Genomic DNA, 15,447 nt, shown 5'->3' with positions numbered 1-15,447 from the left:
GTGTAATACAGAGTGGTGTTAGCAGTGATGGGAGTAAGACTAAGAGACTCTGTGGTGGTTGTCAGGACTCTCACAGGGAACTGGGGCATGCTTTGTGAATAAGTAGGTAGTAGACATTCCAGGCACAGGAATGTCTTGGTATTGGTAATTTGGTCCCAATTTCATGTCTTTATTTTCTTTAGTGACCGAGAGCTGTTTAATATCTGTCTAAAGTTTGTTTGTTTGTTTTTAAATACATTTTATTGATTTTCCACAGAGAGGAAGGAAGAGGGATAGAGAGCTAGGAACGTCAATGAGAGAGAAACATCGACCAGCTGCCTCCCGCACATCTCCCACCGGATATGTGCCTGCAACCAATATACATGCCCTTGATCGAAATCGAACCCGGGACCCTTCAGTCCGCAGACCGACGCTCTATGCACTAAGCCAAACAGGTTTTGGCTGTCTAAAGTTTTAAGTGTTTTTTTTAAAATGAAAAACCCTTTGAGAAACATCGTGTGCTAATATTTTATATGGAAAACATGACTACCATTTCCCGTGGTAATAATAGTCAGTTATTATATCCTGTTTATTCTGTGTCAGGCATTGTTGAAAGCCTGGGGTTGGGGGTATTGATTTAATCATTTCTGCAATCCCATGAGGCATGTCCTATAGTGATCCTCATTTTATGGATGAAGAAACTGATGACAAGAGGTTAAAGAATTTGCTCGGAATCACCCAATTAGTCACTAGTGGAGCTGGGCTCCTAGTCAAGTAGTGGGAAGGTACAGTCTTTAGACCAGAAACAACACTGGTCCTTCATAATTATGGCTCAAGTGAAAGGTGATAAAATTTTTCATTTGTCTTTCCAGAGAGACATACTTATTACAGTTCCAGAAGATTAATTCAGAGTATTCCTGAGTCCTTACAGCCCCGCGCTTTACTCCTCTAAAGGACAAAGCTCTTTAGAGACCTGCTGGCTTTTTCACTGCTGGAGAGTAGAAACTGGTGTGTTCTACCTTGGATTTCACAACAGGAACTCCTTGGCCTTTTTCCTGCACAGTTTCAGGATGTCAAAGTTTTATTCTACATGTTGTGTGTTATATAGCAAGAATATTGGTTGCCCTCTCGAGGATTACAAACATATCATATTACAGAATCTTTTCTGAGGAATGAAGGGCATCCTGTGTCCTTCGCGTGGCACTGGTTACCAGAGAACCTCTCAGCCTATAGGGCGCTCCTGTCTCAGTGTCTGCTTTCAGGGAGAGTGAGGACTGCGGACCCCAGGCTGCTCTGAGGCGCTGTTCTGGTGCAGAGGTCTGCATAGCTGAAGCATAGGGCCAATCCTTTGTTTGCATGTCTTAAACATGTAATTGTAACATCATGAATGGTTTGGCAATGTAGAGCACTGCTGGCCTATATCACATGTGCTCAGCTAAATTTAGAAGGCAGTAAATGAGATGATAAATGTCAATTCCTCAAACCCATTTATCCTACTAACGTCTTTTCCATCATCATCTTCCTAGTAGTAGTAGTAGTAGTAGTAATAATAATAATAATAATAATAATAGCAGCACCACTTACGAAGTGATTTCTATGAGCTTGCTAAGGTCTTCACATGCCTTATGTAATGCTTTCAGTAGCTCGATGAAATCTGTACTGTTGTTATTTTCACTTAGAAAGGAGAAGCCCGAGTCTTAGAAATTAAACAACCTGAACAATGTCACTCAGATGGTATTTGAAAGCTTATAGGTTGAGAATGAATTTTTAGAATATTAAAATGAATTCCAAAACTACTATTAAAAAAAGCTTTTAAAAGTTTTATGTGTCTGGACTTCCTTTGCATCATAATAACTTTCAACTTAATGTTTGTTTGTTTGTTTTTTTCTTGGAAGATCTTGAGATATTCCTTTTTTAATTTTTTTTTTTTTTTTTTTTTTTTTTTTAGTGATTTTTAGAGAGAGGTGAAGGGAGAGGGATAGAGAGATAGAAGCATTGATTATAGAGAAATATCTCAATCAGCTGCCTCCTGCATATCCCCTATTGGGGATTAAGTCTGCAACCTGGGCATGTGCCCTGAGCGGGAATTGAACTGATGACCTCTTGGTTCATGGTTTGATGTTCAACCATTGAGCCACACCTGCTTGGCTGGGATATTTCTTATTTATAAATTCATTTTCTACATTTAAATTTTTTTTGTAAAACATACATAACAAAAGTTATCACATCCATTTTAAGTGTATAGTTTCATAGTGTTAAGTATTATTCAGATTTTAACTAATGTAATTTTAATAGAGGGTGTGACTTTACATTTTTATACCACTGTTTGCCTGATGGAACCCCAGCCATTTCAGCCAGATAATGGGACTTGTAGATAAAGGACAGTTGTGTGATTTGTTTTTGTTTTCCTTACAACCAGTGAAAGTCCTGGGCCAGGGGTGAATAGTAAATGTGTAAACAGTTACAGCATAACATACATTTTTCAAGAGATGAAATGTCCAAGGAACATATTTAATATCCAAGAAGAATGTCTAGTAGGATACAATAGGGCCATGGTCGGCAAACTGCGGCTCGCGAGCCACATGCCTGGGCGAGTCTATATTGAAGAAGTGGTGTTAGAAGAAATTTAAGTTTAAAAAATTTGGCTCTCAAAGGAAATTTCAATGTTGATATTTTACTCTGTTGACTAATGAGTTTGCTAACCACTGTAAAAGGGGATAAGAGAAAGCAACAGTTTTTTTAAAAAGTTTTTAAGTGGGACTTCCACTTGAACCATTTTGAATATTATGGTGCTTAAAGTAGATTTTTAAAGTACTAAGCTACCTAAAATAATAAAAGTGTAATATGCTAATTAGACTGGATGTCCTTCCAGATGAAGTCAGGGCTGCCAGGGAAGCCCGGGTCCCAGGTGCCAGAGGGAAGCCGGTGCCTGCAGCCGGAGGAAGGAAGGCCTACTTTTGCATGAATTTCGTGCTTTGGGCCTCTAGTACAGAATAAAATTACCTCCAAGCTTTTTTTTTTCTTTTTTTTCTTTTTCTGCTTTAGAATGTATTTTGGTCTTTTTGCAAGATTCTCTGTCTGCTTCTCTTCCATTGAACTTTTAATTGCCTTACTTATTGTGCTTACTGTGCTGCTTAGGGACTATTTAGTTCTATGTGTGATGAGTGTAAAAATCTATTCTTAATGCCTAATAGTATTTAGGAAGTAATAAGACACAAGGAGCCAGAAACCATATCAGTTTAATCTATCTTGAGTGCACTGAATGCATTTTGTGGGTACTTACTTTGAATGTGATGATGTGGTTCTTGGTATGATTAGTATAATACTTGGCTATATTATAAAATAGTTAAAAATGGGGTTAGATTCTGATGAGATAGCTTTCTCATTATTCATTAGAATCATTTAGTTATTGCCTTATGTTCACTACAAATACATTTATTTCTCTGTATTCTCTAAGGGTAAATGCTTAGCTTGTTGGTCAAATCAGAAGAAACTCTTTTAGTATGATTAATTACATGCCACTTTCTTAAACCAAGACTATTCTTGAGATTTTAATTCAACTAATAGTCCCTGACATGTCTTTTCGTGCTATCTAAAAATGGCAAAGGGCAAAAAGGTTGTTTTAAGACTCACATAAAAAAAGGGCAATGTCAGCCGAAAATGTTTTGGCTCAGTGGATAGAGCATCGGCCTGTGGACTGAAAGGTCCCGAGTTCGATTCTGGTTGGGGGCATGTATCTTGGTTGCGGGCACATCCCCAGGTGGGGGTGTGCGGGAGGCAGCTGATCGATGATTCTCTCCCATCAATGTTTCTGGCTCTCTATCCCTCTCCTTCCTCTCTGTAAAAAAATCAATAAAATATTAACAAAAAAACCAAACAAACAAACAAAAAAGAGCGCCAGAACCGGTTTGGCTCAGTGGATAGAGCATCGGCCTGCAGACTGGAAGGTCCCGGGTTCGATTCCAGTAAAGGGCATGTACCTTGGTTGCGGGCATATTATCCCCTTGGTTGCGGGCATATTATCTCCGGTGGGGGCTGTGCAGGAGGCAGCTGGTCGATGTTTCTGGCTCTCTATCCCTCTCCCTTCCTCTCTGTAAAAAAATCAATAAAATATTAAAAAAAAAAAAAGGACAATGTCATATATATTTTGTTGTGTCTTCTGTGTTGATGGTGGAATACCCAGGAAGTTAGAACTTGTGTAGTCAGTGGCCTTTTTCTAAGTTCTTAAAAGATATCACTAACAAAAATATATCATACTTGTGACCATAGTGTATCTTTTTTTCATTGCTGATGCTGTGTTTTGAATTAACTTTCATCATCCCCTGTTTGTTATAGAGTTTTGTGAATGTTTTGGTAGAAATTAATGACAAATTTGACTCAAGATACTCTGTCAAATTTGGCTAGAAGAGTTCAGAGTTGATAGAGTGGATTATAAATGTCATGTATCCAACTTTCTCACTTTACAATTAAGGAAACAGACTCAGAGAAATGAAGAACTTATGAAACTATACACAGCCAGGCTGGCCCCAAGCTGGGGCTCAAAACTTGTCCCTTATTTCTAATCCATACCAATTTTACCACGGTGGATTGACTATCTGACTATCTGTTGTCTTGACTCGCCTGTATATATATATATATATATTTTTTTTTTTTCTTTAAAAAAAAATCTTTGGATTCCTGTTTCCTGCCTGACATTGCTACCAATGGAAATTTTAATTTATGCCAGATATATAGCAGAGTGTCTGAAGATCACTGTCTTTTCCTTAAGATGTATTTGTGTGTGTGTGTGTGTGTGTGTGTAAAGGAACCCTTCCTTTGCCTTTCTTTATACCTTCTTCCTTTTTCTGCCTACCTCTAGGATGGAATAGCTAGCTATCTCCCATTTAAACTTAATGTTTTTTTCTGCATTCTCCCTTTTAGCAACTTCTTCGAGATCTGAGATCTGATTTTGACAACTTACTTTGCTGTTAAATTTATTTAGATTTTAACTCAATGCTCTTTTAGTACAAATAATAGTGGCCACATTTAAGAGAATACTCTTTATGAATAAAATATTTGGCTACTTGACTGCTTTCATAGTTTTCTCTTAGTTGACATTTATTGAGTTTGCACAATTCTCATAAAATACTACAGAGTTAGCTACCTTATGTTCTTCAGAAATTAATATGTATAGAACCTATAAAATTATCTTTCAAACATATTTCCTCATAAAAATAAATATTTGTGGAATGAAGCTTCGTAGCCTAATTCTATAATAGTGTGCACCACAGCATTGAATTCATTGGTTAGAAGATCTGTTCAATTTTAGAGCACTTTGTATTTCATAATTGTTCAAAGTTGTTTTTCTAGTCATTCCTTGTAGTACAGGAGAGCATGTATTTTGGCTGTGGTGAGCTATATATACAACAGCACAGAACTTCAATCAGATAGAATTAAAACCATATAAATTAACCTTATTTCCTTTCATGAGTGTACTATAGGCCAATTTTATATTTGAATAGACTTAGTTGACAGTAAGTGTCAAAGTTATCCATGGTAAAGTAATTTATACACAAATTTTTATCTGGAATAAGCGATGGTCTATCTCCTTACCTTCCTGCTGGGATCTTTAACTTCCTATTACATTGCTTAATGTTTTCAGAAGTTTGGGTGTTGGATACAGAATAGTTTTAAAAAAAGAAAAACAAAGTTGGTATTTATTTTGAATCCATGTGGTTAAGTCATCGTTGCACTGTGATTTTTGTTTTTCTTCATTGGAGCAGTACCCCAAGGCTTATAAATGTTGAATGTCAGAGCAGTCCATGGTGTCTGTCTTGTGTGCCTCTTGTTTTAAAAAATGCCTTACTTATAATGCACTGACCAATTTATCAAATGTGACCACTTTTCTTCCTATTCATTTTGCCTGTGTCTTTATGTAACATTTCCTGCTGCGTTCCTTGCACTGAGCTGTCCATGCTTGCTTGTCTGTATTTGCAGTTTTCGTATTGGAGCAGCTTTATAGCTAGAGCTCTCTGCCTCTGACAGAGCTCACGTTTCAACGGAACCACCTCCCCGTCCCAGGTGACGTCCCTGCACTCTGCATGAGTTTATGTGACTTTGGTGTCTTTGACCTGTGGGAATGTCCACAAATATTCATATAATACATTTTATAGATGTTTCAGAAACTGTGAATCCCATCCATTTGAGCATAACGAGTGTCATATGTTTGTATCTGTTCATGTAACTCACCAAATGAATGGATTCTTGAGAAAGTCAATGTAAATGAAAACTCTGGCAAACAAACACATGTTTTACCTGTGTGTGCAGCAAGCTGCACATTTAAGGAGCTCAGTTTTATACCCTTGGGCAATGGAATAAGTTTATCTTCTGGAAATTTGCCTTCTTTCAACATTCATTCATTCACTTAGCACAGTGGTCGGCATACTGAGGCTCATGAGTCACATATGGTTCTTTGGCCCCTTGAGTTTCTAGCAAAGGCCAGCTTAGGAGCACCCTAATTAAGTTAATAATAATGTACCTACCTATATGGTTTAAGTTAAAAAAATTTGACTCTCACCAAAACAGGTTTAGTTCAGTGGATAGAGCGTCAGCCTGGGGACTGAAAGGTCCCAGGTTCGATTCCGGTCAAGGGCATGTACCTTGATTGCAGGCACATCCCCAGTGGGGGGTGTGCAGGAGGCAGCTGATCAATGTTTCTCATCGATGTTTCTATCTCTCTTTTCCTCTGTGTAAAAAATCAATAATATATCTTTTTTTTAAATTTGGCTCTCAAAAGAAATTTCAGTCATTGTACTGTTGATATTTGGCTCTGTTGACTAATGAGTTTGCTGACCACTGATCAGCAAATACTTACCTTAAGATAGAGGAGCACATCCCTCAGTGGCTAAGAGCATAAACTTTGCAACTTAACTGAGTGGTTTAAATTTTGGTTCTGCCATTTATTAATGGTGTGCTTTAGTTAAGTTATTTAATTTTCCTGTGCTTTAATTTTCTCATCTGGAAAGTCGGGATACTAATAAGGGCATCTACCTCATGTGTGAGGATTAACTAGGTTCAAATAAGTAAGATGCTTAGAAGATGTCTGGCATGGCAAGAGCTGAGGAAGTATACCCAGCTGATGTTGCTGTTATTGTTGTTAATTTATATATGATGGTACGTACGCCTTTGGTGTGTTTATAATCCACTAAGGAGAGAGAAACTGAGTAGATTCAGTCATTTGGTATTTCAACTGCTATTCAGTGCCTTCTATGTGGCAGGCACTGTAGTAGGCCCTGGAAATAGAACAACAAATAAGCAAACATATTATTGCTCTCTTGAAACTTATTTTTAGTAGAGAAGATAGTTCAAATGATTTCAGTGAAATGTCAAAAATTTCATCATAGGGAAAATGCAAGGTGCTGTGAATACATCTAGCATGAGAACCTAACTTACTCCAGGGAATCAGGGACAGTAAGAAAAATATATGATGACAAATGTTATGCTGGTAGGTCTTTCTTAGGTTTAGAGACAGTGTGTAGGGCAAATGGGAGTGGGCAGTGATATATGTGGGAACAGTGAAAGGACATAAGACTGCACTCCAGATCTGAAGGAATTTCTCTGCCAAAAAATTGGGACTTTGTCCTGAAGACTGTATCACTGAAGCGTTTGAAGCCGAGGAGGAATTGTGGTCACATTTTTATTTTTAAAGTCATTCTTTTATCTCCCTAGAACATAGACTGATGGAGGTAAGATTGGAGACAGGTAGACCTATTCAACTGTAGCAGTTGCGCAAGGTAGAAATAATGAGAAACTGAATAAGATAGTGACAGTGGAAATGGAGAGACGGGATCAGATGGAAGAGAGTGATCAACGTGACTTGCCTTCTTCAGCAACTCTGTGGAGGGATGAGGAAGAGTAAGTGAATACCTGGGTATATGGTAATGCCACTCAGGGAGGATGGGAGGAGAGGAGTCAGTGTGTCAGCTTGGATTTCCCCCAACATTGACACATCCTGTATCTTTATATATAAAAGCCTAATATGCAAAGTGTCCCCTCATGAATTTAACTGGGAATTCAATCGATCACTATGATGTGCACTGACCACCAGGCGGAGATGCAGAATGAAGGAAGACCCTGGCCGGCAGCTGACAGCTGGGGAAGAGAAGCCCTGGCCAGTATCTGGCAGCCACTAGGGATCCTACCCATGCACAAGTTTTGTGCACTGGGCCTTTAGTTTATAATAAATATCAAACATTAGCAATACTTTGAGAGACCTCAAAAATCCTTATATCGTTGTTCTTCAGACAGGTATGGTGATGTTATTCACTTGTGAGACAGCAGTTAGGTGGGTTCTCTTGGGAATTTACAGCTAGTTGTGAGGAGAATTTGGGTGAGATCTCCTACTTTCTTCTATAGTATTCTGATGAAAGTTGCCTGCTCTTAATTGATTATAGGCATATGACAATATTTTTTTTTTAAGAGCTGTAGGGAACAACCTTCATCAGTGGTTGAGTAAAGGCAGTCAGATGGGATATCATTAGAATATGTATAATGGCATAAGGCTTTTAAATAAAGAGGGGGGAAATATCCTTCAGAAGAGAATGGCTTGAATAGTAAAAGATGTGTCTTGTGTTTTGTGGTTGGTCTTCAGTGCCCTCTATTGGCTGCTTAGTCTAAAACATCTTGATTCTTGAATACAGTGTTCCTTGCAGTGTTATTTAGCAAAAGAAGAAAACTAAGAGATTTTAAATTTGTGTAAAGGAGATAAAAATCAATGGGGGCCTTAAAAATCTGCATGGGGTCAACGAGTTGGATAGAGGTTCTGAGATATATCCTTATAACATGTTGTTGGATGTAACATGGGTATGATAGTATGGACTATATTTTCAGAAAATAGACATTTCTGGTGAAAAGCAGCCTGAATCTGGCTGTGTGTGTTTTTTTTTTCTTGCCTTTTAGCATTTCTTTTTTTTAATGCATCAAGGCCTCGGGAATAGTAGCCATCCCAGTAGGCAGGGCTATGTGTGATGACAATGACGGGAAATGGCTGTGACTCATTAAAGCCACTTCGTTCAGCTGTGTGGTAAATCACACAGTCAGAAAGTCATCCCAGAAAATGAAGCAGTGATTACACACTATGTATGGGCCATCTTCAAAGGTGGCTGCTTGTCTTCTTTTAGTGACAAAGGAGCTGCCTTTGGGTTCCCTCCTCCAGGAAAAGTGGTGGTAGATGAGATTTAGTGCTTAGAATCACTAGAGGGCTAAGCCAGAGTAAATGTTAGGGAGCAAGCACACCTGACCCTAGCCTGAGCTCTGAAGAAGACTGGACTTTGTGTAAATAAGTTCTCACCGTGACTTTTCCATTATTTCCTGGCTGCTCTTCCTTTGAAATGTTTCTTATTATTTTAACCAAACCAATCCACCTATTTATTGGGTTAAAAATACCACCATTTGATTTGGTGTTATATGAAACCACAGAGATCACTCACACCAACCTGGTGAAGTCATTTATTTGCTTTCGGTATATTTTACTGTTGCCGTTTTCTCTAAGAAAGTTGAGTAATTATTAATATGAAGTAATGCTAGCTGCTTTCTGTGCATTTCACGAGGGGAATAAGCTATTATGTAGTTTCCCTTCCCCCCCAATAAAAAAGCTTTCCATCAAAAACTGACATCCTAAATGAAGGACATAATTGTACAGTTTATTTATTAGCATGTCAAACTTAAAATGTAATGGTTTCATATTTCAAAATGAAAAGTGTGTTGTGATTCATGGTTGCCAGTGACAAAATAGACAGCTCTTTTATATTGCTGCGCTGATTGCCTGCTGATATACCACTGTATTTTTTATTTTTTATTTTTTTGGTTCTTTTCTGTTCTCTTCCTATGCAATAGCTCCCTCTACTTGAAAATACTGGTGTAATTATAGTTTAACACTCTGTACTTTGTTAATGAGCTCCCATGACAGTTTGTAATTTTGATACTCTTCATAAATGCGTGGGGTTAAACATCAGGTCAGGTTAGAAATTTACCAAGACTCTCTTAACTTGGGAGTGGAAAAGCAAGGTTAGTTAAGGAGAGTAAGATATGTTACTGGAAGGCATTTTTAAAGGATTAACTGCATAACCTTTGTTGATTCATATAGGGCATGTTTGTTTAAAATGCCATGCAGTACTTGAAAATGAACCTTGGTGTCTGAAACACAGAGGCATAGGAAACCAGGAAGTTCAGGAAAGTTCAAGGGAAGCACCAAACACTTCAAACAGACACAGCCTAGAACTTGGCAGATTCTCACTTGGTCAACTCCAAAGGCTTACCATTCTAATACAGAACGTGGCAGTTTCTCTACTTGCCGAGGAAGGGTTTCATAGAAGTAGTAGTAGGAATCTCTTGTTACTATTACATCTTGCCTTTGTAGAACAATCTGCATAATGAAACGATAGACAAAACAAAGCAAGTGCTATTATTATTGAGATTCTTTGTTCTCTAACTAAGTCTGGGGTTGGTGATAATACCAGTACCTCTACCATGAGGACAGATTAAGAGATTTTACTTAACCAGAATATTTCCATGTGAATATGTCTTTGCATTCTACAACTCTTTATTTCTAATTTCTTCTGTTATTATGGTGCAGGGCAAGTAGCAGAGCATGGTGGTCGGAAGTGAAGGTTTAGTAGCCAACAGGGTGATCTTGGCAAGTTTCCTTAACTCTCTGATTCTCAGTTTCCTTGTGAAATACATGTGCCTGACAACAAATCTTCCCACATCCCAAAGCTTGTTTTAAGCATTAGTTGAATTAATGATTCCCAGGCACTTAGAACAGAGCCTGACATAAGTAAGGGCTACATACAAGTGTTTGTTGGATAAAATTAAATAATTAAATAAATAAATAAATAAATAAAAATAATAGTGGGGTTATAAATTGATTTTTATTAACCAAATGTATTTATGTCACCGTTATCTTCAGTGCTTAATGACAAGAAATATGGATGAGAGAGATTTGCACTTTGGATTTGTTCATGAATTGATACTCATTTTCTATGTATTTCTACATATGAATCGTTCTCACTTAGGGGTACCTATACACTAGCATAATTTTAGGTTATATCACTTTTAAATATACTCTTAAAATGCAGTGGAATATGTCATGATTCCCATGTCTTTTTTTTTTTTTTAACTTAAGTGATTTAGCAGGAGGACTTTATAGGTGAATTCCTAAGAATGGAGCACCATGTAGTACACTTCTCTGGAAGCCTACTTATTGTCCAAGAGCAATAACAGATGGGCTTATCTCTGATCCATAGTGTGACTGTGCTTGAGGATGTCAGAGAATCTTGTCCAGTTGTCCCTAGACCTCTGGTTATTCAACAAAACATGTTGAATAATAAATGTATGTGTTTATTTAAACAACCCAAAGTTGAAAAAATAAATGTATGTGTATGGAGCACTCAGACATTCGATTTTTTAAATTGTTATGGTTATGTTTTCACTTCGATACAAGCTGATATCTGTGTGGATGTTTAGAACAGTTTAATAGATTGTGTCCTCTTCGGCAGAACATCACCAGGATGCCAGGCACAGGAAATAAACAGTTAAATGAGATTCATGAGTAAACACAAACTGTCTTAAGGCTGAATGTTTGTTTTTGGAGCTGACTCCTCTTTCTTCTTTGTGTGATCATTAGGACCCCTTAGATTCCAAAAGATCAGTGCTTGTGATTCGTTCCCTGGTGGTCGATGGTGTTGCGGAAAGAAGTGGAGAACTACTACCTGGAGACCGCCTGGTCTCGGTCAATCAGTACTGTTTGGACAACACCATACTTGCAGATGCTGTGGAAGTGTTGAAAGCTGTGCCACCAGGCACTGTCCGTCTTGGCATACGCAAGCCTTTGTTGGTAAGTTGTTGAATTTGTTATTAGATGAGGTAACAATGGTATAATAGTTGAGAACATGGATTATGGAGACAAATGCACCTGGCCTCAAGCCCCTGTTCTATTACTTACTATAGGTGCATCCTTGTGTAAGTATCTTAATGTCCTTGGCTTACAGAATCAGAAGAAATACCATCTATCTCATAGGGTTTTGGGAATTAAAGATGATATTCAGTAAGTGTTTAGCACATTGTTATATAAATGCTATCTGCTAACATTACTAGTCCTACTACTATCAGATTTACTACTATTTTAAAAAAATATATTTTATTGATTTTTTACAGAGAGGAAGAGAGAGGGATAGAGAGTTAGAAACATCAATGAAAGAGAATCATCGATCAGTCGCCTCCTGCACACCTCCTACTGGGGATGTGCCTGCAACCAAGGCACATGCCCTTTACCGGAATCGAACCTGGGACCCTTCAGTCCGCAGGCTGACGCTTTATCCACTGAGCCAAGCTGGTCTCGGCAGGTTTACTACTATTTTTATCTTCATCCTTTTAGCAGTCTTCTAACGTCTTGTCACATTCCTCATGATGTAAATTAGAATAAGTCTATTTATGCATTTTAACTTTCATTTTGGAATATGAATGAAATAATGTTGAGATGGCATGATAAGTTGAGATCCAGGTAACCATATTATATATAGCAATGAGGTTTTAATATGCTTTTCTCATCATCAAAGTGCCTTGTAACCCTATGATCTAAACACCTATATGGCCAAGCCATCTTAGTCATCTTATTGCATAATCTCATGTACTGGATCAGGTTACTATTTATGACTAAAGGCCTCTTTACAGATGCTATTGATGTTCCTCAATGCAAAAAAAAAAAAAAAAAAAAAAAGGCAGCATTAAAGTATTATTAAGTGCTTACTAGGTATAAGTTTTTAAATCCTTTACATCTATTAATTAATTTAATCCCCACAAAACTTTAAGAAGTAGTTACCCTTATCACAGATTAGTCAGTCAAGACAAGGAGTCGAGTAACTTATCCAAAGTGATATAACTGTTAAGAGGCAGAGTTGGAATATGAACTCAGCAGAGTGGCCTCAGACCCTATGCTCTTAGCCACTATGCTCTATATCCCTGTTTTAATTTGTTGTCACTAGTGTAGTTTGCATGCAACATGCCTGAAATAGTATGGTTAGAGTGTTGGACTGGATTTCAAGAAATCTGGGCTCAGTTTCTAACTTTGCTATGAGTTAGCCCAGAAGGGTTTCAAATACAAAAATATGTGATATACCTAAGAATCACCTGGGAGGTGGTTAAAATGCAGTTTCCTAGGTTTTACTGTCAGAGGTTTGACTTAGGAATTCTGATCTGCTCAAGAATATGCCTCTTCAGTGAGCCCATGTAATCCTATTGCCAGATTTTGCACTTTGAAAAACATTTTCCTCATAATTTGATAATTAGGGACACTGCTTTTTTTCTCTGAGCCTATTTTTTCACTTCTGAAAAGGCTGAATGAGAGAGCTCCTAAAATATTTCTTAACTCTAAAAATCCTTTTATTTTATGAAATATATTAGCATACTACAAGTGTTCCTATAGATCAGGGGTCCTCAAACTTTTTAAAGTGGGGGCCAGATCACAGTCCCTCAGAGAGCTGGAGGGCCGGACTATATGAACTACTAATTCCTACTGTAACATCTTGGCTGTGCTCACTGCCCAAAAAACCTGGCGGGCAGGATCAGACTCCCCTGGGGGCTGCATGTGGCCCGCGGGCCGTAGTTTGAAGACCCCTGCTATAGATAGATGTGTGTGTGTGTGTGTGTGTGTGTGTGTGTGTGTGTGTGTGTGTGTAGCTATAGATAGATTCATGCATTACATATAGTATTTTTACATTGGGGAACATTAATATGACCTTCTATTCTTCATGTATTACATATGAAAACATCTATATATTACTATCAGACACTTTAAATGTTTCAAAATGGGGTATAGCACACAGCTTAGTCAAGTTCTTGATTTCATACTGTATATTTGATATGTGGGGGTTGCCATAGCTAATATGTAACATGAGATGCCCAGTTTTATTTTGGGACAAATTAAGAAAGGGTAAACTTGATATTTTATGGGGACCTCATTTTCTTGGTATTTTGGATTGTGGCAGGAACTTTGTCTAGATTTTCCCTGATCATTATTTCCCTGATTAGTTGGCCTACTAGAGGAAATCACAAATCAGTTATGGCCTCTAAGCCTTAAGTAGCATGACTTTACTTGTAAGCAGCCTAGGCAAGTGTTTTCAGGCAGAAGAAACAATGGAGCTTATACCAGCTGGGTGTGGATTCCTGTGCTATTTCTGGCAGGGATCGAGCTACAGAAACCTTAGGACCTCAGAGCCACACCTTAAAGGGTTTCAGAATGAAATAATTGTGTGATGGATCTTTGTCCAGGCTTCTCTCAGTGACTAGAAGGCAGTCAGGATACTTGGGAGTGGGAGGCCAATAAAGAAATGAGAGAAAGGTCATTTTCAAGACTAACAATTTTTAGTGGAATTACCACAAAGTAATTTCTTCTTTAACATCTGGGTTCTTTTAGCAAAACTTATCTGTTTATGAGCTGTAAATAGTGATGCATGGGTCCTTTCGGAGGTGCCTGTCTCTTTCTCTCATTTGGTGGCCACTTACGAAACCACCTAATGTTTACTGAGCATTTGCTCATTCCTCAGCATAAGTGGGATGGAGTGTGAATAAAAAGGCCCAAAGTCAGTTTAGGGCAGAAAGATTATGAATTTGCAACAGTAGAACAAAGTATTTTTTTAAATTTTGTATCATATACATCTGTTTTATCTATGTATTTATAAATATTATAGAATCTGTTATACTATATAGAATCTGTTATATAGAATCTGTTACTTTTAGACAAATATACAATCCTGACCAAATAAGATGTTGTAAAGATTATGCTGAGATAAAGCATATAAAAGTATTTGCCATGGATTGTGATATGAAGCTAGGACTTGATAAAGAGTAGCTGTTATTACCTGGCACTGATTTTGAGATGATAGCCCCAGAATGGCTGTGTCTCTTCTTACGGAGAGTGACTACACTGTGCCCTTGTTAAACATTTTGGAAATCACCCTGTGAACACTTGTACGTTTCTTGATAATAAGGTCCATTCCTGGGAAAGTGATTTTTTTTTTCTTTAAGTCATATTTAAAAATAAAAAAGTGTGAGAAGCTTTGACCTGACTATGGCTTTCTTTTTCATTGTTAAAGAAAAGTTTGTTCTAATCAAATGAGGTGCATACATTTTATTATGTACTTGCAACTTAATGGGAAAATAAGAATTAATCTGAAGGGAGTTTGAAATGAAAGTATTTTCTTGATTATAAAAGTGTTTCTGTGGTTGCCAGAGGAACGAGAGTAGGAAATGAGTGAAGGTGGTCAGAAGGTACAAACTTTCAGTTATAAGATAATTGTAAGGATATAAATGGAAGGCATGGTGACTATAGTTAATACTGCACTGTATATTTGAAAGTTGCAGATGTTAAATTTATTGTGGTAATCATTTTGCAATATATACATATATTAAATCATTATTTTTATACAACTAAAA

The 15,447-nt window shown here is 37.5% G+C and overlaps 1 protein-coding gene and 1 long non-coding RNA gene across 6 annotated transcripts in view; one reads left to right on the top strand and one right to left on the bottom strand.

Moving 5' to 3' along the window:
* Positions 1-15,447, top strand: part of PATJ (PATJ crumbs cell polarity complex component) — a 762,329-nt gene that overhangs the window by 87,901 nt on the left and 658,981 nt on the right. For all 5 annotated transcript variants that reach the window (XR_014794340.1, XM_084876078.1, XM_084876077.1 and 2 more), the window contains one exon: positions 11,642-11,851. Coding sequence is in view for 4 of the 5 variants with exons in the window: in XM_084876078.1 (XP_084732204.1) it covers positions 11,642-11,851 (210 nt within the window). In the remaining variant the exon portion in view is untranslated. The remainder of the gene's footprint in view (positions 1-11,641; positions 11,852-15,447) is intronic.
* LOC311618492 overlaps positions 1-15,447 on the bottom strand; it is a 700,613-nt gene that overhangs the window by 530,268 nt on the left and 154,898 nt on the right. The window lies entirely within an intron of this gene.

The sequence above is a fragment of the Pipistrellus hanaki genome (assembly GCF_964339955.1).
Source record: "Pipistrellus hanaki genome assembly, chromosome: 2".
Classification (NCBI taxonomy): Eukaryota; Metazoa; Chordata; class Mammalia; order Chiroptera; family Vespertilionidae; genus Pipistrellus; species Pipistrellus hanaki.
This window is presented reverse-complemented; position numbering and strand designations above follow the sequence as displayed.